The following is a 24,250-nucleotide window of genomic DNA, read 5'->3' on the forward strand; positions in this document are numbered from 1 at the left end:
GTCATTTTAAAAACCACAGGCAAAAACCCATTGTGCACAAGCAGCTAGATATGTCATTTAGCTTTGCTATCTGTCTGGACCATTCTGATAATAATAAGTCCAGTTGGATAGCATTTCTCTGCAGAAAGCTATGGGGCAGATTAATCAAAATGAGAGATTAGAGATCACCATAGAAAAAACACCCACTTTCTATTCATTCCTATAGGATTTTAAGAAACAAGAAACATCCCATAGGAATTAATAGAAAGTGGGTGAATTTCTATGGTGAGCTCTAATCTCACATTTTGATAAAAACTGCCCCTAAGTGTATCCCAGTGCCTTGTGCAAGAATTCCAAAGAAGGCCCATCAAAACCTGGGGTCACCGGTCATTTACCCGCTACCCAGTGGGCTAGTCTGACCCTAGCTATATAATATTTTATACAACTCTACTACAATGCTATTTGCAAGAAGAAGACTATGAATTATAATTAGAACGAAAATGTCATAATGCACTCCTCATCCATTGGGCTTAAATGCTGTCCAAACTAAGGGTGCTGGCAGATGAGGAGTCTTCTCCACTGGCAGAGAAAATGCTGATTCTGCCAGCACCTGCAAATGAGATCTGCCCATCACTAAGCACAATGGGCATTTTTGGGCCAGCAGACTCTTCTGTGTGCATTTTCTGGAATGATACCGCCAATGTGGTTAGACTGGGGGTATCATAGACTGATGATGATTGCCATTAGCCCTAGTCAGGCACTTTAATTTCTGGACCTTCAAATAAGTTTAAAACAAAGACATTGTAAAAAGGGATAAGAAGGTTTTTATATTGCGTTCAAGAAGACATGACAGATTGATTTCTTGGATACACAGAAAGGTTATGTTGGTTAGTCTTCCCCTCCACAAAGTTTCAAGAGCACCTTCCTATAATCTCCAGAGCAGTCACCCTGCAGAAACAAAATATAAAATATATTACAACCAGCAAGCATGCAAGATTCTTGTCTAATGCAGTAAAGCTGGAGACTACCTTATATTATATAGATGCCTGCATTACTCTGGATTTCCTAGAAATACGATCCCAAGTGTATCATTTATCACTGCACTCGAGGAATAGTTTATCAATCGTTGATAGCCCAATTTCATCACACAGATAATTAAATCTCTAGCCATATTTTGTGTTTATGTGAATGGAGGATGCTGGGAGGTGCAGGTTAAATATGCCAGTACATAATAATCAGATGTGTTTTATTCTTTTTCTGGTCAGTTATTTAGAGCCGACAGATGGGTAGTGCTTATGTGTCACTGCTGAATGATTCAGCTGCACAGCAGTGAATTCCTCTCTTACCTTAATAAAGGAATGCAGAGATTTGCCATACATCTTCTTGAACTCGCTGCGGATTTCCAGCATGTCAATTTCACAGCGAGAAACCATAACTCTGATCAGAGTTTTATCATCTGTCCCCAGACCCTGCAAAACAGAAGAACATAGCACATATGTTTATATATAGAGTATACACACACACCAGGAAACAATTTATTTTCTTTCTGGAAAGAATTATTTATGTTACATATGTCATTACAATATCCAGCTACAAAGGAGGGAAGGGTGCAAGGATTCTGTGCTATGAGAAGCACCCAGGAATAAAAATGTACTGCGAGACAGCTCCAGTGCCCTGCATGCAGGGAAAATCTATTTTATAATTAGGGCTGCATCAGAAAAATACTGAATCCTCCACAAATAAAAAAACTCCAAAGTCCTGCCCTAATTTTCATATCAAAGTTGAAAAAAAAAATTGCATTAAGTCATCCAAACTTGGTCCACTGGGTCAAGAACACTTTCTTGATTTAGTGCATGCCTTACTTAGAATTAACCATTAGTATGAAATAGACATCAGATATTATGGGTCCTTATTTCTGACTGCATTTGCTTTTCGATTCTGCCTGCCTCTGCCACAGCCAAAGAGAATCACAGTGTTGGAATGGGTATGTGGGCCTGGGAGGGAAGGACCTGCTGGTATTTCTCTCAGTGTCCCACCAGCTCAGCCCGACCCTGGAGATACATTACTGTATTTCTGTTTTTTTCTGTTCATTTTCCAGTCTATTATTCAAACCACTGCCTGGCTGATAGGGTAGGTGAAAAGCTAGCAACCAGATAAAAAGCTTATTTGAAAAATAAAAAGTTGTTGAAAATCTAAGACTTGAATAGATTTGGACCCAAGTGGGTTAAAAGGAGCTCAGCAGCTTATTATAAATTGCTTATAAATGAAAACAGTAACAGCTTCATAGTAATAGGAAGAGTGTAGGAAGAGGGATACATGTTTGCAGAGGTTTAGTAACCCATAGCAACCATTTAGCATAAACTAGACTAGGGATATATAATATTTAGAGTGAATATTTAACTGGTTGCTAGTCCTAGAGGAACTCTCTCAACCCAGTACGTGAAACTACCTATGGAAAGAGGCAATCTGTGGGGCTGTTTGGGCTTCTGTGTACCTGAAATGGCAGGACCTATTTTGACTCCCAGTCCAGCCTTGTGCTATACTTGGAGGACAAAAGTCTGTTGTGTATTGAAAACATGGGCCCTTACGTAATCAAAACCTTCCAATAAACTCAAACTGCAATGCTATACACTGACTGTCAAAGAGCAAATTGATGAAAACCTGTAGGCTACTTGCCACTGACTGCTTAATGAAGCCCCTTCAGTGGCCCTACAGATGAAATGTAATTTTACTTCTGCTCAAGCATATACAGAAATGTATAGATGCACAGAAATGTATAGATGCACAGAAATGTATAGATGCACAGAAATGTATAGATGCACAGATACCTCTACATTTACCTCCTAATTTGCTCCACAATTTGGGACATAAGAGAACAATGAGACAGAAATGAATAATGTTAAGTTATTTTCAGAGAGATGGATACAATATATGCTTCTCCGCCAGCTCTAAGTGAGAAAGTAAATCACCTATTTATTATATCGCTGACATTTGTGCGCATCCCATAATGCCCTGTGAATCACCATGGATACGGTTTCTTATCAAGCTGATTGCACCAATTATTAAGTTTTCAGTTATATGCTCTGCCTTTTGTTACATGCTGCAGGATTGTGCACATACTGTGAGAAGGGCACCCAGGTCCTACCAAAGGTCAGATCACCAAGAAAGGGAGGCTCCTATCACCATTTAGATACACCATATAGAAGTGTTAAAATGCTTTTCAAGGTTACATAGTCATTTGTAAAAGCCTTATTATAAACACAGTGGTGTAATTTCAATACAGTAGACCCTGTGACCTTGGGGGATACAGGGGAGAGGAGGACCTGGTCCTGCATTCCACCACCGCCAGCCAGGCCCTGGCATTTCAAGTAAATAGAGGCCCAAACAGCCCCCACCAACCCATTAAATAGGAACCATCTATGGCATCTTCCATCAGGCCCTCTTGCATTTGCAAGAACCCACAGATTGCCAGTCCGGGCCTGCTGCCGTCCACATCATTCCTCCAGCCTTTGTCAGTGCTGTTGACTATGCAGGAAAAAGTTGTCAGTCCCCATAAGTAATGCCCTGAGCCCCAAATTTTTCTTTGCTGAGGGCCTGGCTGAGAGATCTATTGCCACTGTAGAAAAAGAATCTGTTTTCTGTGAATTCAAAATGGTTCTTCCATATCACATTTCCATATCACAAGCTGTGCATTTAGTTTGTGACGGTATATATAATTTTTTTTTTTTTTATTCTATAATGGTTTGTTTTTCTGCAAAGATCATAAGACAATTAACTGCTAAGAATTCATTTAGGAGCAGCAAGATCATAATAAGCTAGCCAGGGTGTCAGTGGTTCAGCACTCTTCTGTCCGCCTCCCCACATCACTAAGGAAACAGCAGCCGCTTGCTACATATATGGTTAGGTACTGAAAATATCACCAAGGATCACAGGGGCAAAAGACACTCCATCTGAGGTGAAAAAAAAGCTACTTTTAAAGGTTGATATTTGGTTATACAGGGGACCTATGATGCCCTCTATCTGCTGCAGTAGTGTGCTGCTCTAAATAATAGATCATGCATATTGCCATAAGCCTTGTATGTCACACAAGTGTGAGAATGGAACTTGTCCCCCACATTCAGACAGGTGGCAGTGGTGGCTTTGGGCACTGCTCTGTAGGCTGAAACACGCATGTGGAGAATACCTTGGGTGTCATCAGCCTAATAGTAAAAGACTTTACCCATCACTACTTTAGACAATATAAGATACAGTTTTCAAGCACAAAGAAGTAGACTTTGAAGTGTATACAGGACAAAAAAAAAGGGCTCACCTTCATAGATTTGTACAACCGTTCTGCAAAATAGCCTGGCCTACTCCTCAAGCATTTCACTGCAAGGCAAAGAGACAGCAATTACTCAGTGCAGAATGCATACCTGCATGTCATGGCCAGCTTGAAAGAGCTTACAAAGCTTACAATGTCTGTACAGGCTATAAAAAAATCTCAAGAGCTGTCATTTTAACTATGGCCCTGTTTGGCTGGCATGGTCCCTATGGTTATAGCTGAGAGCACCATTCACTTACTTTTGCCACACACAGATATGTTATTAGATCATTTTTTTTTTTCAATAAATACATGACATAACATAATGATTTTTGTTTAATTTGTTTAACTAGGTTTTCTTCATCTATTTTTAGGACTTGTTTGAAAATCAGATGATGTTTTAGGTCACATTCATATAGAAAATAGGCACAGAGCCCTATCCTTACCACCTGCTCTAAAAAACAAGTGGTACGTACAGAGCTAGTCTGAAGCCCAGACTGGCAATCTGTGGGCTATTTAATGGGCTAGTCAGGGGCTGTTTTGGCTACTGTAAACATGAAATGCCAGGGCCTAATTTGAATCCTAATCTGGGCCTGCTCATCTGCACCTCCTGCCGCAGTTTAATGAGCAGGTAGTAGGGACAGGGCACCTTTGCAGTCTGCACCTCCTGTCTCCTACATATGACACCCCTTGCCAGCCCCTATTTGATGCAGCACACCCTGGCACACCCAGCCCTAGTCCATCACTGATCAACTTCAGTGTATATGCACATTTTTGTGACACACACCAGACCTAACCCCCCCCAGATCCAGTCATTGAAAGAGATGGGGTGAGCCTTTAGGCTCTTGTTTCAAGACTGGCCAGTCACATACACTAAAGCTGGCCATAGATGGTCAGATATTAGCTTCCTATGCAGTCCCTCAAGACTGCCCACAGATATCTGTCTGGGAATTGACTAGATGATATCTATTGAACAGGTTGGCCTATGGATATGGTTCTCTCCCAGGGATATGCATAGGCCTATATTATTATATATTATACACACACTGCTTTTTATAATGTGAAAAAAAAAATGAAAAGTATAGTGCATGTGAAAGTACAGGTATAGGATGTATTATCCGCAAACTCGTTATCCAGAAAGCTCTGAATTACAGGAAGGCCATCTCCCATGGACATGTAATAATAAAATTGTACCTAAAATATAATTAATCCTTATTGGAGGCAAAACAATCCTATTGGGTTTATTTAATTTTTAAATAATTGGAGTTTGCAAATCCAAAAGACTACCTAGGTTCTAAACATTCTGGATAGCAGGACCTAGACCTGCATAGTGCATGGTGGCCCTTTGAGATCAGCCTCCAAAAACATTGATTTTTGAAAATCCTAACGTACTCACCGACTGCCAAAAGAGCATCTTCAAAGTGTCCAGACATTTCGGATTTTATACTGGCCTCGAGATCTTTTTTTGCAATCTTTTTATATTCATCAAAAACTGAGAATAAAACCAGAATAAAGAGGCTTTAGTTCAGAGTGCGCCACAGCAAGCATCATTAGAATGGCTGCCCCTAGGAAACCTGTCCCATTTACAATGTGCATTTATATACATTTCTGAGTGGGTTAAGTCTGTCCATACAAATTGTCCAATACTGGATCCAATAAACTGTCCTTAGCACATCTGCATGATGAATCCTTCATCCTCTTCTGTAAGGCACCGCATGGTTATCTCACCTATGTAGTCATGCTCCAACTATAGATTCTCTCCTCTAGCTTTAACCTTCCTGCCCCTCTTCACCTTTCCAATTTCTAGGTGTATTTGAAAGTTTCTATTGCACCTTTCTGACAAGCTAAATATCTGACCAATGTAATAACATTTTGCAAAAGGCTAAGTTAGACCGGGATCAGTAACCCATAGCAATCAATCAGCAGGTAGAATTTAATGGTCACCTGTTTAATAGCAAACATCTTATTGGTTGCTATGGTTTACTGCAACTGGGCAAGACTAGTGCCTTTTATTACATATGGGGGATAATATTACAGGAGATAAGCTCACCCTTCAGCAAGTGGTTCCGGTTTCTGCTGCAAAGGATAGTTAGAAATTTCACCTCATCAGTCCCCCACTTCTTCTCACCGGCTTCATATAGTTCCTGGGAAGAAAGTATTACAATTATGCATCACACATAATACCAACTACAAGCAAACGGGTTTGAAGTTGGCAAACGGGTTTGAAGAAGCAAGCTTTATTTATTCAGTACTATTCACCTGTCAGGGAAACAACACCCCATATTTATACTGCAAGGGTTCTTTTCTATTTACTAAACAGTAACAGTTTAAGGGCATATTGTGCCTTACTCTCTGGGCTTGATAGCTCTATGTTCTGAAATATGGGAGATAATTTGCAAATGTGCATGATATGTTCTTTCTGCATCTGGCACGTGGAATATTTTAACTATGCCAGTAGGGCCTCCGATGTATTATTAAATACCTCCTGTTTTTCAAATGTTCGAAGAAAACCAAAAAGTGACAGGTACCAGCTGCGCTGAAAAATGCCCAAGCGGATATAGCCTTTTTACAGCCTACATTTAATATGCCGATTGAAAATGATGAGAGAAAAACTCCTGTGGGGAGGCAGTCTAAGAAAGCCCAGACACTGTTAAGTGTTCTCATCTAGATACTGTGGCAGAGAACTCTACATGTGCTATAGGCCTTAAAAAATTAAATTTCCTACTAACCATTTTATTATTATTATAAATGAATAACTAAGGCCTTTCACTCGACATAAAACATGTGTATATATCTGTGAAAAATGCTTATACCCAGAAAAAGATGAAAGTTAATTTCATTAAATTTAAATATATGGAAAATATAGGTTATTTACCAGACAAATGTGTGTGCTGTGAAACTATTCTGAAGAAACATAACATTGATGCTGAAAAATACATTTGGAAACTACAGTCAGGTTTATCCTGAGTTTGTTGTGTATAGACACATCACTGTATTCATTCTGTTTCATTTTGTCTCCAAGGTGAAATGCTTGTACCGTAGATAGGTAGTATGTCTATCTTCTATCTATTTTCAGCACAACTGAAAAGAACCCTGGGACTATATTACTGCATATACAGGGGGCCTATAATGTGTTCAATTTGCCCCCGTTAAAGAAACCCATAGCAGCTAATCAGATGGTAGCATTTACAGGTTTGCTGTAGACGTGTAGACGTCTCTCTAAATACTGTGCACCAGGCGGAACAGAGTGGAAAGGCCAGGGTGTGCTGGTGAGTGTGGATTGCTGTAGGGTTAGCCACAGCATATATTTCACAGACTCTGGCTTTAACTCATGCTATGCTGAAATCCTTTAATGTGTATGGGGAAGCAGGCTCTCTATGTATATCTTTATTTATAAATCGCTACTTATGTATGCAGCGCTGTACAGTAGAATACATTAATACAAACGGGATTATTAAGATAATAATAGATAAATACAAAGTACAACAATAAATACAGATAGATACAAGATAAATACAATTGCAATAAGTTAAGAGTCAAAGACACAAGAGGATGGAGGTCGCTGCCCCGTAGAGCTTACAATCTATGAACGATTTGCAGTACTGGAGTCAATACCAGCCAAGGATAAGAATCATTATAGCCATTATAGCTAAAAGAACCGCAAGAAACTGGTAAAAAGAGAACGTTAAAAGAAAACCCCTAGCCATTTAGTGAACTCAAACAGACTTTTACCCAGAAGCCAGCCCAACAGAAAGAAATGATTAAGTCTATGATTAAGTTTCAGCGGTGCAAAACACAAAGCTTTTTTATGGACATGTAAACTTTAATAAAGATAGATTATTTTTATTAAACCTGTCAATGTTGGAATTTCTGAGTGCTTGCTCATTTATGTGTTTACAGTGCAATTCGTTCCCTCTGGCTGTAGGTTTGGGGCTTGGCACCCAAAACCAATGTCTCTATTGGAAAATTCTTCAGATTTTCTACATCTACTGGGTTACCCCTTCTCTCCTCTTTAATTCCAGAGTTCCCAGAGTGGGTTGTGTCAATAGGCACAGCAGAGCAAAAGAATTACACTAATATCATATTACTGCTAAGTGCCGAAAGTGATCATCACGTTTCTAATTTTCTACTGCACACATGCTCAACTGCATCTGTTTTGACATAGACAAGAGATCCAAAGGTGGCGCTGCTGCAGATTACAAAGACCAGTACACAAGACCACAATGGTCAATAAAAACTAAATATCAAGGTAGAAAAGTTGACCATAAACAAAGGCAGACAAACACATTAGTAAATAATTCAGATATAACCATCACAAAGGGGAGGTATGGGGTCTGTTATTCAGAAAAAGCTACCCAGAAAATTATCCAGTTATCCAGAAAGCTTCAAATTATGGAAAGGATGTATCCCGTAGACTTCATGTTAATCAAATAACTCAGTATTTTAAAAAATCTCCATCAAATCATTACCATGTACTTGATCTCAACTAAAATATAATTAATCCTTAGTGGTGGCAAAACAATCCTAATGGGATTAATTAATGTTTTAATTATTTTTTAGTAGACTTAAGAGGTCTTTCCATAATTTCGACATTTTTACCTTATCTGGAAAACCCCAGGTCCAGAGCATTCTGAATAATGGATCCCATACCTGTCCTAAAGGCTACAAACATATGTTGAACCGATAACAGTCTATTAAGATGATTAGGGAGCCTTGCTCACAAATACTGTAACTACACAGCTTTTCTACCAAATTTTCTCTTAGGAAGATGGGTTAGAAAAATAGGTTTTAAATATATAAAGAAATAAAGCCCCATCATTTGCTTGGCTGCTAAATAAGCTGTAGAGCACTACATTAAACTGGATGAACCAAAATGGAGAGAGCAGGATAGACTGACTTACATTGGCATCCTGTTTAGCAAGTGCTTCATTCACATTGGTGCTCTGGTCTCTCCCACCCTGCAAAGGAATGCAGAAAGACAAATCAATAAGTTGGGGGCCAGTTTGTAGTAAATTGCAGACACTGACTCTTACAGAACTTTTACATACATCACTCAGAGCGGCTGATTTATAAACATTGTTGCTGAAGTGCACCAGTGCAGTTTACCAGATCTTCAAACAGAAATGAGGTGAGACTTATAACTTGAAAATCACTGTATTCAACTGATTCCAAGCAATGGAGAAGCTTTCAGTATGTGTTTAGCAATGCACAAATTACTAGAGGTCTGTTGAGGTTTCTCAATCTACCCATTTGCTAAGTTTTATGTAAACTACAACCTGCACCTGCAATACTGACCAGTATTTTACCCTTACTGTACAGGGCTAAAAGGAGAAAGATGTGGTTGTGGTACTTACAGCAGCCAAAGATACCAGAACTCTCTGGAACATAAAAGATGTGTCTGAGCAAATATCGTCCTCCAGAGATTTACCATATTCTGTAATGCAAAAAACATAATCAACCTGCAGCCTGAAAAGAAGACACCTAACTGCAAATAGTTTTTATAAATGGAAAGACAAACATTTGTCTAAGAAAACAAATAAAAAACATGGCATTGGCTATTGTTCCCCTGAAGTTATATTTGCATATCTGCATTTTCATATGTGTGGGAGTAATATTCAAATAAATATTGTATCATATTCATAAAATAAACAGAACTTCCAAATGCTAAATGTTTAATTTTTTCACAAGAAGCCACACTTTGGAGTACCCATGCTCGGGCTATCCTTCCTGCTCCTGTGGTGCAACTAATTTACCAAGAAAAAAAGAGAAAAGTTCAGCTGGCAACAAAGGCCTCATTGCAGTATATCGGACTGATCACCCAGAAGGAAAAGCAGTGGATATTAGTGCAAAATAGCTGAACCTATGGCCCATGTGCTAAACTAGTCTGCTTAAAGGAATACTGTCATGGGAAAACATGTTTTTTTCAAAACTCAGAGTTGAGAGGAGACGGCTTTCCCCTCAAGGAGAAGGTTCCCGATATATAAAAATGCCAGCTTACCCTGTCAAGCAAGTATTAAAGGTCAGCATTTAAAATAACCAAAATAGTTCAAACTGGTGCAGAGTCCTGTCCTACCTAACAATTTATTTAGCAGAGAAGCCTATAAGATAGGCCCCTAGTCCCCAGCACAGGAGAGCACAGATGCCGTTATAATATGGACACGGTTGTGAAACCAGGAGGGGTATGCTTTAAACAGCCTCTTCTTGCTTTTTCTACTTACTTATTCTGTAGGTGATATTTATGTTCTTGATCTCCTCTGCACTGCGAGATGCCAGAATCTCAATCAAACAGCCCTCATCTGTCCCTGCACCCTGAAAAAACAAACACAAAAGAAAAATGTTGTTATCATAAAGCACATAACTTGTTGGTGTTATAGTGAGAACTGAGAAAGAAGAATAACAGTGACACTATGCAAGTCGTTGTCTCTAAACCAGTTATCTATTTGCTTATTTGTCTTTAGTTCTAATGATTTAGAGTAGCCATGATTCAGAGTTTGTATGTTTTCATGTTCTCCCTGTTCGCATGTGTTTCTTCTGTGTATGCAGTTTTCATCCAAAACTCCAAAATATGTATTTTGCAGGTTAACTGACTCCTGATAAAATTGAACATAGTGTGCGTAAATGTGATAAAGACCATACACTGTAAGATCAACGGACTCTTTCAGTAAAGTACAATCCCGGTGGTGAAAATGTGTTGGCACAAAATAATTAGCAGGAATTAAGGTAAATCAAAGGAGACGAAAAATCATAATCATAGGGTGGGGGGCAAAATGTTAGGCACCACCATGTGATTATAATCATTTGCCTGAGACCCCACTGAAAACAGTGGCAGCCCAGGGTACTACTGAACACCATGTCACACTCGGCTTGGATCCTATGTACTTTACGGGTGTGCATTCACAGTAGAATAATTATTTTTTATTATATTTTATTTTCTCTTTAAATTTTACTCTGGACTGGACAGGTTATAGAGAAGATATAGAAATAAGAAGGTCCTGTGGCACTACTACATGTTCGCCACATTGAATTTTGCTTGGCTTTGCCTCTACATATAGTTAATTACCTTGGTTCTAAGTTGCTGCGAGGATATACACACAAACTGACAGTACAACCATCAGGGAGAGAATAAAACCTTCTTTTTAAACAATTGGCTGTCTTACATTTAGGTTTAGAAAGAAGCTGTAGAAGCTTTGTATTGTTGGTTAACCTGACTCCTACAGAAAATAAAGAGCATCAGTCTGTAAGATTAAACAGCTCTGTGGTGCGTGACATGCTTTGTGGAGAGACTTTATTATAGCATCTAACAAAAGCTGCCTTGATATCTGTGCCTGCACTCTCTCTCCCACCGCTCCTGTTTCCAATCACAAAGCCTGTGTCACAGGAGAAGAAAGTACTGGGAAGTATCAGTAAGCTGCGGTGCCACTGTAAATAAATGCATGTTGTAAAAATAGTAACATATAATGGGGTACCTTACTATAGAGGGTGCAAAAGTGCATGTGAAAAATTCATATAGAGGACTTGGGGAAGTGTTTTGTTTCTTATTAAATCTCTAGCAAGATCTCCACATATATTTCAGAACACCCACCTTCATGGCTTTCTTCAGTTCCTCCACATCATAGAGAGTCGATGGCGTTATAAGGCCCACAATGACTTTTTCAAAGTTCCCTGTCAGTTCTGATTTTAAATCATCCTCCAGATCCTAAAAATAAGAACAGTACAATTAAGGAATCTGCAATAAATGAGGCAAATAAGCTGCTGCACCTGTCTTTGTGCCACACTGGCATGCTGTGTGTGCAGCAAAATGTTATCAATATGCTGAAAATTGTATGCTGCAAAAAGTAATCACCATGTGGCCAGTTTGGTATTTAAAGGGATGTGCTTATTCACTGCCTATAATAGCTTCTATGCCAGGAGTAGGTGTGGGTGCTGCCTCTGCTTTACAGGAAAAAGTCAGCTTGGTGCAATGGCAGTAAATTACATAGTGCTCTCCTAGAACAGCAAGCTGGGCCTCCAACAATGGCAGGAGACTTGTTTGGGAATGTAGTAAAAGGTGCACAGCTTGCTCAGCTATAGCAACCCATAGCTATTTGACATTAAGAATGAAGAAGTTGGAGAAAGTCACTCTGGTGCTCCTATAGGATGTACCCGGGCAAATGCAGATTTCAGCAAACAGAACGAGCTTAGAGTATAAGGTAAGCAATTATAATTACTAGGGGGTGCCTGGCGGATATCAGCTGCGTGTTCCTGCACCTGGATGTATGCAATACGTTAAGAGTCAAAGAGACAAGAGGATGGAGGTCCCTGCCCCGTAGAGCTTACAATCTAGATCGGAGTGGATTCAGTGCTTCCAGCTGCAGGCACAATTAGAAGATTTTTCAAGCGTACAGGCAGATTGTCAGTCCAAGCTTATAACAATCTGCCTTGTGAGGCCTTGCCCTTAAGAACAAACAAGAGGAATGTAATTAAAAAGGCACAGTATTTGCCAAAATGCAGTAACCCATAGGAACCACTAAGTTGCTTGCTTTTAAACAGGTGACCAGCATATGCTACCTGCTGATTGGTGACCAAACCTATAGCACACTTGCACCTTTTATTACATAACCCCCTACAATCTGGGAGGTAGTAAGTCATATTTTTATGCTCCCTGCAATCCAGTACAATGCCTTGACGGTAAAGATTACAGGGAACTAGCACCTTAAATGGCCTCTAATTTTGAAGCTGTTAAAGAAAGAAATATTTTTTATTTTTTTCACAATTTTACATTTTCTTTTATCAGTTCCTGTGAAGGATATGCCGAATCGATCATTCAGCTGCATTCCAGCACTTTGTTCAGGATTCAATTCGGCTACTCTTAGTGCTGTCCATCTCTTTTCATGTAGTAGGCCAGTTGGATGACATACTACATGTTCATGGGCTGAATGGTATTAGACTGATATGCAGCAATCTATGGAGCCCACAGCCAGGCAGTGGGATGTGAAAATACCTTGAACGCTACATTTGGCCCAGACAGCTCTGAACATGAATTGGCAAATTCTTAGGGCTATAGCACATGCCACTATCCACAGTCGGTAGCTTCCCAGGGGTCACCCAGCATCCACATTGGTTTGACTTACTTTTCCAATAGTGGTTTTATAAGCAGTCTTGATTTCCTGGCGCTGGGAAAGGGTTCTATTTGCAATGACATCAATGATAGCATCTTCATCGGTGCCTAGAAACGGGCACAGAGAATCCTTGTCATTGAGAGTTAACACTAATGGATCCTTCTCACAACAGTCATGTTTCAGCATAAGAAACACAGTGATGAATGCAGATATATGTGGAATATGACCAGTGGAAATAAATAGGGATGCACCAAATCCAGGATTCTGCCTTTTTCAGCAGGATTTGGATTCGGCCGATGAACTGAATCCATATAATCACATGACTTTGCATATACAAACTAGGATTCGGGTCGGTATTTAGCCAAATCTTTCACAAAGGATTTATGGTTTGGCCAGATCCTAAATATAGTGGATTCGGACATCCCTATATAAAAAGAAACAAACGGATGGGCAATTTATCCTGGAAATATATCAGTACTCACCTGCTCCTTTCATGGCTTTCCTCAGCTTCTGCACATCATCGGCTGCATTGAAATTGGCATAGGGTTTAATTGTACCCTTAGTTCCTAGCTAGAGAACAGAAAAAAAAAATTGTCAAAAATTGTATGTTTGGCCATATCATAAGCTTCCGCTGCATTTCTGTGTTTTGCGGCATAGGTTTCATTACAGATCTCCACCCAAGAACTAAAGACAATACAATATGCAATACATTACAATATACATATATAAAGCATGTTCTCTGGTTTTAAAGTCATTTGCAAAGGTAACTGCTCTTTAAAGCAGTGTCAGTCTGACTTTGCATTATCTGCACTGCTGGTTCTGACTCTTAAACAATGTAGCAAATTACATATACAAATTATATACATTAAAACCAGTGTATATATACGTATGACTTCATTTTTTTTTTTTTTTTTTTTTACAAGGAGTTCTTAGGCTAATGTTCCATAAGAGACTTTAGTTACCCCACATGGAGCAGATTTCAGTAACAAAATGCAAACATGCATTTTGTCGCCAAAATCTGCTGTGTGCCTGTCCCTGGGCCGATGCATTGTGCAAGGTAAGACTGATGCCAAGGTAGGGAGCGATTCTCTACTGCATTTAGGCTGAGAATAAGCCCTGTGTGGCATAGCTTTAGCCCCATATTGGCCATATTGGCTGTATGTTTCCAGTGGAGTATGCTAGACCAATCAGGGATGGCATGGGATTTTGATATAATACCAGCAACCGTTGGTGCAAGGGTCATGTAATCAGTTATAGATAAGGTGCATGCTTTCCTAGCACAAATTCATTGACCTATTAGAGGTTCATACTTACTGTTGCCATGATATCAACCAACTGCAAAGCAGAGACTCTCCAAGCAGATGTCAGCTGCAATAAAACAGATAAGGCATGTTTTACAACTGCACTAACTGGCATCTGTGGCCACCATATATCTGCATGCTTTGTGTACATGTAATATAGAGGCCTGGGATGACAAGGAACATAAGTGTTTTGGAAGGGGGGTGTTAGGGAATACAGATGCTCACTACCTGCTAATCCTTACTTTACAGCACATGATCATTACATGGTCATTAAGCCGATACCCTTATCTCCAGGAATAGGCAGCACAGCATTAACCTTCTGCAATGGGCATGAACTTTTATTTTATGGTTTAAAAAAACAATCCCATCTGATAAGGTGAACAAAATCCATCAGGCCCTGCATCATTAGAACCAGACTGGAGCAAAGGACATATCAGCTTCAGTTATTTACATTCCACTATCACTATAAATTCCTATTTTACATCTTATTGAATCTTCCTTTCTTCTTATCAAAGAATGTGATCATATTTACCTTTAAAAGGGCAAGAAAACCCATGTACACATCACACCATGTGACTTATGCTAATGGCACATGGGTTATTTTCTCCACTGGAGTATATATGCTCCCTTTCACACATCATATGTGCATGCAGTGACAGTCACAGGATCACAGAGCGGGTTTTGTTTCGGAAATACCAAAGTTTACATTTTTGTGCTGGAGCATATAGAAATATAGAAAATTACCCGTGTGCCATTAGCCTACTAAGGCCCCATCTGGAATATACAATGCAGTTTTGGTACCCAGTACACAAAAAGTGATAACACACTGTGTAACATTAAGCTAAGGGTTAGGGTTATAGGACAAGGAAATCTGTGTATATAACATCCCAAGCGACTTTAAGGCCCCATCTAGAATATACAGTACAGTTTTAGTCCCCAGTACACAAAAAGTTACAATGCTGTGTGTGATTTTAACCAAAAGAGTAAAGGGGCTAGGAAACCAATGTATATATCATACTACCCCTATAGAGACCACCCTTTGGAACCAACCACCCGCACTGACCAGAACTGCCCTGTTTGCCCGTACCTGTTAATAAAATGAAGAGAGATGAGAAAAGGACATCAAGCAGCCAGTGATGGCTACCAACCCTGCATTTTAGGTACAGGCAAAGGGGCCGTATTGGGTTACATTGGTCTTTAACCCTTACAGTTAAAGTATAGGACAATACTGCCTTGGTAAGTACTCCTAGATCCCTCTCTGTTAAAGGATAAAAACAACACACACATATGAATGATAATATACCTTCTAATAGGATTTTTTAGTTTGTCAGGGCACATTTGTATGTCTACACACCCCTTGCCCAACAGAGGAGGAACAGACCCAAGTCACGTCAGATAAGAAAATGAGCTGCTCTGTAGTCCATACTTTGCATTGCAAAAAACATATTAGCCACAGAGAATTCACTAGATTTACTATGCAATAAGAGACCATTCCCAGATGCCAACTGAAGGGTAAATAAACATTATTATCCCAACCATAACATTTACTCATTTTTAAATACTAGTTTATAATCACCTTATGGGGGGGATGCATCAATATCTTTAAAATGGTATATCTACCTAAGTAGATGAACTTCTTTCATATGACCTGGTCCTGCCCACCAACAGCCAACTTCTGGCACAACATCATCAACATCCTAGTAAATGACCTAGAGTTCCCCCACATATTGTCGCCTAAAACCTGCCTCTTGGATGAGATTATCCCCACTAACTATACCCGCAATTAATACTGGTCCCTAATATTCTATGCGAAAAAAAGATATTCTACCTAGCAACTCTACCTAGTGTCTCTTCATGGCAACAACTGGTAAACACAGCAATACCCCTTATTAAGCTTACATCAGAAACTAGGGGTACCCAGACCAAATATGAACACATCTGGACACCATGGCTGGATGCAGGGCTTAAGCAACGATGTGCTATATTTTTTGTACCAATTCACAAACTCTGAAATCTACAAAACATGTTGTATGACCTGGCTGACTCTGCTATGAAAAGCTGGCCATACACGCACCGATAATATCGTACGAAACCTCGTTTCGTACGATATTCGGTGCGTGTATGGCAAGTCGGCGAGTCGAGCGAGTTGCAGGAGTCGACTCGCTGATCGGCCAGGTTAAAAGATTTTGATCGAGCGCCATAGAAGGTGCCTGAGCAAAATCTGCCATCAGGGCTGAATCGGCAGAAGGAGGTAGAAATCCTATTGTTTCTACCTCCTTATCTGTCGTTTCAGCCCTGAACGGTTAGTGGCTGATTGAACGATCTTTTGTGCGACCATCGCAAATCGCCACGTGTGTGGCCACCTTAATATTCTAACCTGGACACCAGTGTTTATTTTGTTCACTTTTTTCTTATATTAACAAAATAGTAAAAATCAACCTTTAAAAAAAAATAAAAAAACTAGGGTGATATTCATTGTTTGTGTTACAGAATCTCCTTTGCTCTCTGTTGCCTCCACCTCTTTCATTCTGACCAAAAATGAGCTGAGGGAAACAAAGGGGTCGCTCCCCGTCTCATAACAGATGAACACTGTTATATTTAGGATATAAATCTAGCAACAAAAACAGAGAACGCCCAAGCTCAGCTGATTTTTTCCAAGGGTTGGAGGAAAATAACAGTCAGATGAAGTATCCCCACCCCACAGGAAAGTGACGCCAGCACCCAGCTCACTCCTACTTCATGTGTGCATTTTAAAGGGCAGCAAGCAGTAAGGAACTTGTATCCCTGTCTGTAAAGTTGTAAATGATACATACCATTCAGATTTGTTTCAGACATTTCTAGCCAAGCAATCATTACTATGTGTTATAAGACTATGCGTATATAAGGCAATGTACCCCCTCAAGCACCCACATACAAAAAAGCCTTCAGAGCAAAAAAAAGAAATGTTTCATCTCTGAACAAGGATTTGCAACACAAATAATAAATGACTCTCTATAAACACTACGCCTTATTGCTACACCTACCTAAGGGCAACAGCACCCAGGGCAATTTTAAAGGCTTTGTAGCTCCGGCATTCTGTAGCTCTGTGGGTAGGGGAGAAAACCCTTGAGAGTACCCTCATCATTCACTTAAAATAGCAAATGCTTCTGAGTAAAGCAGAATTAGGGGATAAAAAGAAATCAAGAACTGGATCACCCTCGTGACTTGGGGTTAGCTGACATGCCTGTGGATTTAGGTAAAATAATGGGAGAGAGATTCAGATGGCTAAAAGTTAACCATAAAGGGAATGTAAATTCAAAAATGTAATTTTGCCTAATGAAAGAAACTGTAATTATAATCAGGTTAACAATATAGGTTTAATAGGGGTTGTTCACCTTAAAATGAACTGTTAGTATAATGTAGAGAGTGAAATTCTGAGATTCTTGTTCAACTTTCCAGTTTTGAATTTTAGCATGTATTCTCTGGTTGCTAGGGTCTAAATCACTCTAGCAATCAGACAGTGGTTTGAATAAGAGACTGGAATATGGAATGGCCTGACTAAATAATAAAAAAGTAAAAACAATAGTTTTTTGGTTGCTCGAGTGTCAGTGTCCAGCATTTGAAAGCTGGAAAGAGTCAGAAGGCGGCAAATAATTCAAAAACTAGATAAAATGAAAAATGAAGACCAGTTCAGTTGCTATGAAATAGCCATTCTGTAACATAGTAAAAGTTAACTTAAAGGTAAACTACCCATTTAATTACACATTTTCAATGGCTTTTACAATTATTTGCAAACATAATTCTGCTTCCTCCATTTCAATCTATGCAGTGGCTTTTTTCTTACAACAATGCAGCAGAAGCCAGCAGACTGACAGACATGTAAAGAAGCATGCAAGGCTGCTACATTGTTACAAGAAACAGCATAGCAAAAAGACACATAAACTAATTGCAATTGCATATGCACTTCACTTTAAAACCTTTGAAAATGTTGAATGCATATTGAAAAGTTGCTTTTTTTATTTTTAGGCTTATACCCCCTTTAAATCTGCCGGTCATTGGCAGTAAATGGAAAATCATTTTATATAATAAGTTCCCAGGAGAACCTGACACTTAATTACAATGCTCTGCACCGGCAAGCTCCTCGCATTGTCATTCTACCCAAACTGGTTTTAATTTAAACACAGCTAGTAAGTGCTGGTATTCTTACAACATGCATAGGAAACACAAGGAATGTGAAGCAAACAGGAATATTGGGTTACGGGGGAAGCCCAGCAAGCACAGTGTTTAACTATACAAATCCTCCTACAATGAGAGATCACAAAGTTTGTACTAGGGCTAAAATCCCTAGGCAACCGATTAGCAGGAGCATTTAATGATGCAAAGTGTGAAAACAAACATCTCCTAGACCTCTTTTCTTTTACATTACCCCTGTCTATTATCTAAACATGCAAATAAAGAGGTAATTATCACCACTGTTACTACAGGTACTGTCACTCCCTACTATACCTGCTATCCCACAGCCACAGTCCCTTCCCAGAGGCTATTATCCCACTGCTACTATAGGCACCATCTCTCCCTACTATACCTGCTATGTCACAGCCACAGTCCCTTCCCAGAGGCTATTATCCCCCCACTGCTACTATAGGCACCATCTCTCCCTACTATACCTGCTATCCCACAGCCACAGTCCCTTCCCAGAGGCTATTATCCCCCCACTGCTACTATAGGCACCATCTCTCCCTACTATACCTGCTATGTCACAGCCACAGTCCCTTCCCAGAGGCTATTATCCCCCCACTGCTAGTATAGGCACCATCTCTCCCTACTATACCTGCTATCCCACAGCCACTGTCCCTTCCCAGAGGCTATTATCCCACTGCTACTATAGGCACCATCTCTCCCTACTAAACCTGCTATCCCACAGCCACAGCCCCTTCCCAGAGGCTATTATCCCCAGTGCTACTATAGGCAGCTGACCAGTAAATACTATGGGCTATTATTATTATTAACATTTATTTATAAAGCACCAACATATTCCGCAGCGCTGTACAATAAGTAGACCTGAACTAAACTTTGCCCCTTTTATTACACAGCCCATTGATTGACAATGAAAATCTCAAAATTGTTTTATCTAGGTAGATTTGACAAAATGCAGGGACAGGGGCCAAAGACAGCATCATACTAGGTGGCACTGCTGTTAAACTTAATTATGGAAAGTCAGGTGGTTGATAAGATATTTGTTCTAACATATATTCACTTTAAAGACACTTGAAAAGGAAGAGAATGGGTAGAGGCGGTAAATGCTTATGCTGTTGCAGTTTTTGGTCTAGTAATATCCTAACCCTAGTTTTGCATTACTACTGAATAATGTTTGGAAGTTCTCCGACAAGCAAGCCCGCCTATGCCACACTACAGACTCGGAAGTCATTCTTCATACTCAAGCACGGGAGATACATTATAAGACAAGTATCACACACAGACTGCAAAATGTATTTCCCCTATTTTACACATGACAGTGAATGCCTTGTACACTGCTCCACCCTTTCTGAGTGTAGTCTCTGCCCCAGGCCTTGCAACAGTCTGCAGCCCTGAACCACACCCCATACTCTGTACAGCAGGCACACACACACACAAACCAGAACTGAACAATGGAATCTTGACCTTTTATTTTCATCAGAGTTTCAGCCATGCGCATGTAATTTAAATCTCAACAAACCCCAGGTCACTGTCCCAATGAATTCCAGTCCATCTATAGGGCTTGCAGGAAATTCACTGATAAACCAGTTAAAGACTCAAGCGCCTTAAACTTCTCCCTATTTCTAAATTCAAAGCAGATGGCCGCATTCTTCTCTGTCCAACTGAAAAGGAGGTGACAAGTTTTCACACACAGCTATTCCATGATCCAATAAAAAACAGCCCACCCCGTCTCTGCCAGAATCGCAATAAGTGCATACATCTAATTATACATCTAAATACAGGCAAGATGTTGGGATGCAATGATTAAATATGTGACTATAGATAAGAAATTTCATCTGAACCAGTTCAGTATCCAAAACCAGTCCTTATAAATTATAAATTGGGGATCTTGTCACCTTTTGTTTCGGTTATTGGTTGCTCTGTAAGTTAATTTGTATGTAATTCCTTATGTATAAACCCTCTTATTGTACAGCACTGTGGAATATGTTGGTGCTTTATAAATACATGTCAAAATTAATATCACCTCTACATGTAAAATCTAATTTTCCTCAGTACACTGCTACTAACAGAGCTGTGTTTGCAGATGCTGGGTCCCAAAGCTGGGTTACATAAAGTAGTGCTGTCTCATATTTGCCTCTTGTTCAACTACAACCTTGTCCTCGACAGCCTTCAGCTGTCATGGAAGCATTTAAAAGGTTGTAGGTTGGGCAGCACTCATTTAACATTACTTTAACCAGAAGCTATTATCCCCACCGCTAATATAGGCACCATCTCTCCCTACTATACCTGCTATCCCACAGCCACAGTCCCTTCCCAGAGGCTATTATCCCACTGCTACTATAGGCACCATCTCTCCCTACTATACCTGCTATCCCACAGCCACTGTCCCTTCCCAGAGGGTATTATCCCACTGCTACTATAGGCACCATCTTTCCCTACTATACCTGCTATCCCACAGCCACAGTCCCTTCCCAGAGGCTATTATCCCACCACTGCTACTATAGGCACCATCTCTCCCTACTATACCTGCTATCCCACAGCCACAGTCCCTTCCCAGAGGCTATTATCCCACTGCTACTATAGGCACCATCTCTCCCTACTATACCTGCTATCCCACAGCCACAGTCCCATCCCAGATGCTATTATTCCCCCACTGCTACTATAGGCACCATCTCTCCCTACTATACCTGCTATCCCACAGCCACAGTCCCTTCCCAGAGGCTATTATCCCCCCACTGCTACTATAGCAGGGGTGGGCAAACTTTTTGGCTCACGGGCCACATTTACTCACCCCCAGGCTGGACCGGGCCAGGGCGGGCAGGGCCAGGCCAGCGTTACGCCCCCTTCGTCTCTTTAATTCCGGCCCGCCAATGACACCAAGTCTCGCGTGATGAGACTTGGCGTCGGCGGCGGGCCGGATTAAAAAGGCCAAGGGGCCGGATGTGGCCCGCGGGCCGTAGTTTGCCCACCCCTGTACTATAGGCACCATCTCTCCCTACTATACCTGCTATCTCACAGCCCCAGTCCCTTCCCAGAGGCTATTATCCCCCCACTGCTACTATAGGCACCATCTCTCCCTACTATACCTGCTATCCCACAGCCACAGTCCCTTCCCAGAGGCTATTATCCCCCCACTGCTACTATAGGCACCATCTCTCCCTACTATACCTGCTATTCCACAGCCCCAGTCCCTTCCCAGAGGCTATTATCCCCCCACTGCTACTATAGGCACCATCTCTCCCTACTATACCTGCTATCCCACAGCCACAGTCCCTTCCCAGAGGCTATTATCCCACTGCTACTATAGGCACCATCTCTCCCTACTATACCTGCTATCCCACAGCCACAGTCCCTTCCCAGAGGCTATTATCCCACTGCTACTATAGGCACCATCTCTCCCTACTATACCTGCTATCCCACAGCCCCAGCCCCTTCCCAGAGGCTATTATCCCCCACTGCTACTATAGGCACCATCTCTCCCTACTATACCTGCTATCCCACAGCCACAGTCCCTTCCCAGAGGCTATTATCCCACTGCTACTATAGGCACCATCTCTCCCTACTATACCTGCTATCCCAAAGCCACAGTCCCTTCCCAGAGGCTATTATCCCCCCACTGCTACTATAGGCACCATCTCTCCCTACTATACCTGCTATCCCACAGCCACAGTCCCTTCCCAGAGGCTATTATCCCACTGCTACTATAGGCACCATCTCTCCCTACTATACCTGCTATCCCACAGCCACAGTCCCTTCCCAGAGGCTATTATCCCACTGCTACTATAGGCACCATCTCTCCCTACTATACCTGCTATCCCACAGCCCCAGCCCCTTCCCAGAGGCTATTATCCCCCACTGCTACTATAGGCACCATCTCTCCCTACTATACCTGCTATCCCACAGCCACAGTCCCTTCCCAGAGGCTATTATCCCACTGCTACTATAGGCACCATCTCTCCCTACTATACCTGCTATCCCAAAGCCACAGTCCCTTCCCAGAGGCTATTATCCCCCCACTGCTACTATAGGCACCATCTCTCCCTACTATACCTGCTATCCCACAGCCCCAGTCCCTTCCCAGAGGCTATTATCCCACTGCTACTATAGGCACCATCTCTCCCTACTATACCTGCTATCCCACAGCCCCAGTCCCTTCCCAGAGGCTATTATCCCACTGCTACTATAGGCACCATCTCTCCCTACTATACCTGCTATCCCACAGCCCCAGTCCCTTCCCAGAGGCTATTATCCCCCCACTGCTACTATAGGCACCATCTCTCCCTACTATACCTGCTATCCCACAGCCCCAGTCCCTTCCCAGAGGCTATTATCCCCCCACTGCTACTATAGGCACCATCTCTCCCTACTATACCTGCTATCCCACAGCCACAGTCCCTTCCCAGAGGCTATTATCCCACTGCTACTATAGGCACCATCTCTCCCTACTATACCTGCTATCCCACAGCCACAGTCCCTTCCCAGAGGCTATTATCCCCCCACTGCTACTATAGGCACCATCTCTCCCTACTATACCTGCTATCCCACAGCCACAGTCCCTTCCCAGAGGCTATTATCCCCCCACTGCTACTATAGGCACCATCTCTCCCTACTATACCTGCTATCCCACAGTAGCTGTGCACTGTCACTCCTCAGCACAGGTTAAACTTTAGTGAAAACTGACCGGCAGTTTAAACCACCTATGTGAAGTTCCCAAACAAACTTTGTATACATATTTATTTTTTCCATAAATGTTAACGCAGATATAAAAGTAACGGCCACAAAATTTCGAACTCCTATATAAAACTAATTCATTAAATTACAGAACTACAGCTTTCAGCAACCCCATTCCCCACCAGCGAAAGTTATGCTATCCAAAAGCTTTAATGACTGTCAAGTCTCTATTGCGTTTCCTCAATTATTGAGCCCTCCCTACCGCTGTCGGTTTCCAATGTGCGGGAATAGCTAAGTGGCACAGAACTTTACCCTGCGCACCCCCCGGGGAGAGAGTTGACCTCACCCGCTCTGGAAACACTCACCTGAGTCGACGGATCCAAACAGGGCTGGGCAGGGAGAAGAGCGAAGGTGGAGGGGATAGTATATAAGTGAAAGCTGAGTGGGCGGTGGCCGTGCCAGGGGTGGGCAGTGCCGGGGCCCCGCCTATTGACTGCGCAGCGCGGATAGTTCCTGTTTGCTCTGTGGGTGGGTCAGGGGGTTATCAGGCTGCAGAAGGGCGCTCTGTGCAAATGTTCATACGCACATGTATTGTACAGTCGTAAGCTTAGCTGTGCGCTCTATATACTATGTGCGCTGAATTGGGTTTCTTTGTTTGACATACAATGGGCTTTAACTTCCAGGGAGAGTTAATGTGATTAGTACCACCATTTTAGCCTCCTGCT

At 41.3% G+C, this 24,250-nt stretch overlaps 1 protein-coding gene across 1 annotated transcript; it reads right to left on the reverse strand.

Moving 5' to 3' along the window:
* Window positions 1-786: 786 nt before the first annotated feature.
* On the reverse strand, window positions 787-23,909 carry anxa4 (annexin A4). The gene is given in 13 exon segments (NM_001016047.2): window positions 787-927; window positions 1,326-1,448; window positions 4,289-4,347; window positions 5,676-5,771; window positions 6,330-6,423; window positions 9,181-9,237; window positions 9,634-9,713; window positions 10,498-10,588; window positions 11,862-11,975; window positions 13,390-13,484; window positions 13,860-13,947; window positions 14,692-14,745; window positions 23,891-23,909. Coding segments are annotated over 12 exon segments (966 nt in total). The 5' UTR covers window positions 14,701-14,745; window positions 23,891-23,909; the 3' UTR covers window positions 787-867.
* Window positions 23,910-24,250: the final 341 nt, after the last annotated feature.

Source organism: Xenopus tropicalis, chromosome 3, assembly GCF_000004195.4.
Source record: "Xenopus tropicalis strain Nigerian chromosome 3, UCB_Xtro_10.0, whole genome shotgun sequence".
Classification (NCBI taxonomy): Eukaryota; Metazoa; Chordata; class Amphibia; order Anura; family Pipidae; genus Xenopus; species Xenopus tropicalis.